The sequence below is a fragment of the Triticum urartu genome, chromosome 5A (assembly GCF_056163025.1).
Source record: "Triticum urartu cultivar PI428250 chromosome 5A, HENAU_Tu73, whole genome shotgun sequence".
Lineage (NCBI taxonomy): Eukaryota > Viridiplantae > Streptophyta > Magnoliopsida > Poales > Poaceae > Triticum > Triticum urartu.
The window spans coordinates 586,076,822-586,082,509 of NC_141877.1; the positions used below are offsets into that span (position 1 = coordinate 586,076,822).

General features: G+C 53.8%; 2 protein-coding genes across 2 annotated transcripts; one reads left to right on the forward strand and one right to left on the reverse strand.

Moving 5' to 3' along the window:
- The first annotated feature begins 1,498 nt into the window (after positions 1-1,498).
- Positions 1,499-2,585, forward strand: LOC125506046 (uncharacterized). The gene has a single exon (XM_048670924.2). The coding sequence runs from the start codon at positions 1,668-1,670 to the stop codon at positions 2,307-2,309; it is 642 nt and encodes a 213-aa protein (XP_048526881.2). The 5' UTR covers positions 1,499-1,667; the 3' UTR covers positions 2,310-2,585.
- Positions 2,586-3,586: 1,001 nt separating this feature from the next.
- LOC125506047 (uncharacterized) lies at positions 3,587-4,124 on the reverse strand. The gene has a single exon (XM_048670925.2). It carries the CDS (start codon positions 4,032-4,034, stop codon positions 3,816-3,818), a length of 219 nt encoding a protein of 72 aa, XP_048526882.1. The 5' UTR covers positions 4,035-4,124; the 3' UTR covers positions 3,587-3,815.
- Positions 4,125-5,688: the final 1,564 nt, after the last annotated feature.

The window sequence follows — 5,688 nt, forward strand, 5'->3', positions numbered from 1 at the left end:
TCCTAGGTGCCTTGGGGGGGAGGGAATCCTCCCTTGGCCGCCGCCCCCCTAGGAGATTGGATCTCCTAGGGCCGGTGCCCCCCCCCCTAGGCCCCCTATATATAGTGAGGGAAGGAGGGCCTCTCAACCCACGCCTTTGGAGCCTCCCTCTCCCTCTCCAACACCTCCTCCTCCTTCATAGAGCTTAGCGAAGCCCTGCCGGAGTACTGCAGCTCCTCCACCACCACGCCGTCGTGCTGCTGCCGGAGCCATCTTCCTCAACCTCTCCTTCTCCCTTGCTGGATCAAGAAGGAGGAGACGTCACGCTGACCGTACGTGTGTTGAAGCGGAGGTGCCGTCTGTTCGGTGCTAGGATCTCCGGTGATTTGGATCACGTCGTGTACGACTACCTCATCCCCGTTCTTTGAACGCTTCCGCTCGCGATCTACAAAGGTATGTAGATGCATCCGATCACTCGTTGCTAGATGAACTCATAGATGGATCTTGGTGAAACCGTAGGAAATTTTTTGTTTTCTGCAACGTTCCCCAACATTCGTCTCCCTGCATCCATCGCCCATCTGAGGACCCAAACGGCCAGTGCCGATGGACCTCCAGCCACAAAAGCCCGCGACCTCGACGAGACCCGGGGATCCCCAACTCCGCTGGCTCCTAGACGAAGGCAAAAGCCTCGCCTGACCGCAAACGGAGCCCGGAGAAACTTATTCCGACGCGACACCACCGCAACGGCCTCGGCAACGTCTCCCTCAACTCTAACCCTACCACACACCCACCTAGCGAACAGACCCGAGGTTCCCCCTCCCTCCCGCCGCCGGAGTGGCCGACGGAGAGAGAGGGAACCAGCGGCGTCACCGACGGCGCGCAAGGGAACCCTCGTCGCCTCCCTGATTGCCTGTGTGATCCTACTTTTCCGCTGTGTAGGTTGGTAGGTGTGGCTACTGTTTGATCCGACGGATGTGATAAGTTGACCACATCCAACCTCGTTGGGACTTCAACCGACCATGAGACACTGCGACTTGCTTCACGGTCTCGTGGGTCTGCCCTTGCCGGTGTAAGTTTTAGATGGCATGGTTCAAAGGAAGCTACGCGGCACAACCACCGGTGGGCACAACCTCTCGGGATCTTTTGCCCAAAATGTCGAAGGTGTTTTTCCAATGCCACTCATTCCGAACTTTGAAGAAGCATGCGTGCACGGTACCATACACGCACGCAACGTCTCATACCTACACAGAGTTATGTGATTAACTGCCTATGGTCTAAACCGAGCTTTGCAGTTTCAGTATCAAGCAGTAGTCGTTGGTAGGCTGAGCGACGTGACGGGTGTGTGTGTGTGTGTGTATAGACTGGGGATGAAAGCCGGAGGGTTGGGTTTCCAACTTCCGAGTGGCGGGCCGGGAACAGACAGAGCCCGTGAACAAATCTTTAGCCCATGTGGCCCGGGCAGCGTGCACACTGATTCCGACCGTTGGGTCGCCTCGGGTGCGCTCTCTCGCTCGCTTTCGGCAAAGCCACGCGCACTCATCTCCCCGACCGTTGCCGAAAATTCCCCTTCAAAACCTCCCCACACGAGACTCGCCATACCCACCCATCAAATCCACCGCCACACACGCCACCCTCGCCGGAGAAGAAGGATCCATCCCATCCCATCCATCTGCATACCAATCCGGGCCATGGCCGACGCCGCCGCGCTCGTCGCCGTGCCGCCGCAGGCGCAGCCGCAGCAGAGGCACCCGCTGAGCCAGATCGCGGCGAGCGGGACGCACCGGCTGCTGCTCAAGCAGTGGCTCAAGGAGGAGGACCTGCTGGCGCGGCGCGTCGCGCTGCGGGAGGCCCGCCTCGACGGCGCGCGCAAGGAGATCGCCTTCCTCTACTGCGCCTTCTTCGCCTTCCACGCCGCCTCCGTCCTCCTCCTCTTCCTCTCCGCCTCCGTCGCCCCCCTGACCACCTCCCCGTCCTCCGCCTGCCGCCGCTCCTGGATCCCCTGCCTCGTCTCGCTGCTCGCCTCCCTGGCCATGCTCTGGGCGCTGCGGTACAAGGCCGACACGGAGGCCGTGCTGGAGCGGGTGCTGGCGCGGGAGCAGGAGGACGCCGCGCTGCTCGGCCGCTGCGTCGCCGAGCTCAAGCGCAAGGGGCTCGAGTTCGACCTGCTCAAGGAGGTGGACGCGCTGCGCAGGGCCAAGGCCCTCCGCGTCGAGGCCAAGGCCGGCACCGACGGGCCCAGGCGCTGGCCCGCCAGGGACCTCCCCGTCTTCGCCCTCTTCGGCGCCGCCTGCGGCGTCCTCGTGCTCACCAGGTTCCTGCTCTGCAACTAGGCCGAATCTCGCGAATCATGGTCCGTTCCGTGTTCATCAGGACTCCGATCGCTGGATCGATTGATGAAGCGTACTACTGTTTCTGTTCGTTCCTGCAGAACTGTTTGTTCTGCGAATTTTGATGTCTGTAATAAGGATAAGATCTGTTGCCGATGCGTTTAGTTTCGTCCGTGTTGGTGTTTGCTGTTATACCAGAGGGGCAAAATTACACTCCCAAACCTCAAGTGTTTATGAACATTAAGATATAAGTTAATCCCCTAAATTTGATCCTCTTTACATTGTCCTTGTGTGAAGGATTGTGATTGTTCTGTCATGCTTCTCTTAATATCAGTTAGTTTCCGAGTTCCTGAAAATCGACGAGACATTGGCACCACAATTTGCCATGATATCGAGTTATGGGAAATGTTCAGAATAAATTACCAAGTCTCAGAGCGTTGGGATACATTCTGGAACATCAAGGAAGGGGTACGGTAAAGTTTAACACGGGAGCTAAGATGAATGAGTCTTCAGGGAACCAGGTGTATTTAGTAGAAGAGACAGTGCCAGCTCAACTCTCTAGTTCCTGAATCTATTCTCCTCCTTTTGCTTGCCCTTTACACCTGAAAACTCTTGACAAACCCGATTCCATCCAGCTTCAGATGCAAGCCTGGCAAAAGGAAATTGCAAACCAAGACAGAGTGGTTAGCTGATTGCAATCGGAAACCATTCCACCATAGATTTGCACTTGCTGTAATTAAAAAGATGAACTGTGCCCATGATGATGTGTTGATTTTTGTTTGTGCTTGTACCAGAACCAGAGGGCAAAATGAAAATATGTGCAATCACCATCCCCTCTCAAACCTCCATACAATTACCATAAAGATATGTTTGCCTCCATTTGATCCTCATACATTGATATAGTTCTGCACGTTACTATCTTCTTCCTTATGAGTATTACTGCTAGCAGCAAAAACATCTGAAGAATTCAGCCCCGTTTCTGGAAACCAAAAAGATACTGTCAGCTTTCCATCACCTGGTGCTATTTTTGGAACATTTGGGGAAGAAATGTGCAAAATCAGTGCCAGATTTGGTGCCCAATTCGCCTTGCATCGAAAACCATTATTCAAGGAACTTTCGGGGGCAGTGCCATCTCAACTCTATCTAGTTCCTGAATCTGTACTCCTCCTTTTGCTTGACTTTTGACACCCGAAACTCCTCCATCACATCAGAAACCCAATTCCACTCACCTTCAGACGCAAGCCTGAGAAAGCAAGATTTGCATACAAACCAAGCAACGGTTGATTGATTATCACAAACTAATATTCATATAGTAATTCATTACATCGATTTGCGCATCTCATAGAGACGCAACTGTGATCACAAATCATCACACCGGATCAACCACCCTTCACAGTAAGCATCACACAAGAAACGAGCAACAAATTACTCCATGTACACGGTATAACCAAACCCAGTAAACAAACAACACCAACGCTCCAGCTAAGGAGGAGGAGGGAGCTCGACCGATCAGACGGCGTCGGGGCCTTCCTTCTTCAGCGGTGCCGGGTACGGCCCCGGGGACTGCCCGGCGACGCCGGGCGGCGGCAGGGGCGTGCCGTAGATCTGGGCCCCGACGCCGGCGCGCATCTCCTCGCGGCCCTTGTGCTTGCCGAGGAAGTAGCAGCCGAAGCCGAGCAGGATGGTGAAGAATATGAAGGGCAGCGAGATCACCAGCACGAACCCCATTCCCCTCCCTCCCTCCCGGATGGACGCCTTCAATCCAAGGCTGGCTTGGATGCTTGAGCTTGACTGATTATACGAGGATGGTTGGGGGGGGGGGGGGGGGGGGGGGGGGGGGAGGGGGGGGGGGGGGGATTGCTGCGGTGCTCTGCGTTGGGAGGGGAAGCCGCGTGGGGATTGGGGGGTTTATATGCACAGGGGCTGCAGAGGCGAAGGATGGTGTGGAAGAAGGCGGCTGGAGGGAGCTGGAAGCTTGTTGAGTGTGCTGCCGTCAGCGCGTGACGGCGTACGTACGGGTGACCGTTGGCTTGGTGCTTAATTTGGGGGCAACGGTCGAATGCCTTGGGGCCTTCTGTTCCGTGGAGCGTGTGTTTGGCCACGTCGCCGGTACTCCCTCCGTTGCGATTTACTCCGTTCCGATTTACTCGTCCTGTAGGAGTACATCATCTTCTATGGTGTTTTGGATTTTCTCTTGCAAAACCAGGATGGGAATAAAATACATGACTTTGCAGTACAGGTGATTTTAGTATCATTTTTGTTGGATTTTTTTTCTTGCTGGTGATAGGGATAACTCTCTCGTGGTCGACTGTGCCGTGCGGTCGGCCTGAGCGTGGACCCCACCGTCGATCCTCCAAGGCAAACCGCACGGCGAGCTAAAGTCGAAGACAACGGGCTCGTCGAGAGTTGAGACCAAGCCAAAGACCGGAAATAGCGGAGGCAAGACAAGGCGGTAACGAGCATCTGAGGAAAAGAATTATATGAGACTAGGTTTCACGGGCTAGTTAGAAAATCAGGAGGAGGGGAAGATTAGATGCTTTATGATTTGTGAATGTCACGTATCATCTATCAGGGTGGGCCTCACCTGCTAGCCCGTGAGACCTGATCTCATATAAATTTTTTCCAGCACCTGATGAGAACCCCTGGCCTGGCTTTTTTTTTTTAAACGAGCCTAGCCCGGCTTAGGGTTAGGATGATGGAAGATCTCGGCGTTGGAAAATAAGCAGGATAGCGAGATTCAGAGGGATGGTCGAGGTGACGACGAACCAATGGTGGTGGAGGTCGTGGCAGTGGGTAGAGAAGCGTACCAGCCAATGTGGGTCGAGGGTCGTCCACGGACGACAGTGGCAAGAGAAGATGGTGGGGTAGCGTTCCTGACAGCACCGACGGTCGCAACTCCACCAGCATCTGGGAATGGAAGTTCATGTGTACAGTCTGCTCTCTCCAAATTCGTGAGAACTCTCCGCCGTAGGATCCAACTTAACACGACGGTTTTTCAGTAAATTAAGCTGAGGGTGGTCTTTCTAGCCCTCAAGAAGAAAAACTAACCTCCTCCATCTTTAGTCGAAGGAAGTACGAGTATTTGGGAAAAGAAATTATATAAGAGAAGATATAGGATCCTCTCTCTCTTTTTTTTTTGGTATAAGAGATAAGGACATTAGAAGTGATTCGTCCTTCTTTGTTTTAATCCATCGAAGCCAAAGGCGATTCTTTCATGATGATCGCTCAATGGTTCTAGACTTCCCGCCTGGGTTTCACCATTTGTACATTCTGGAAGTTCTTGGACCGTAAGTACAAAGGGTAAAAGTTAGCAAAAAAATACTGCCAAAAACAACCATGAGTTTCAGGGAAATACAAGTGCACAAGAGAGACAAGGAGAGCA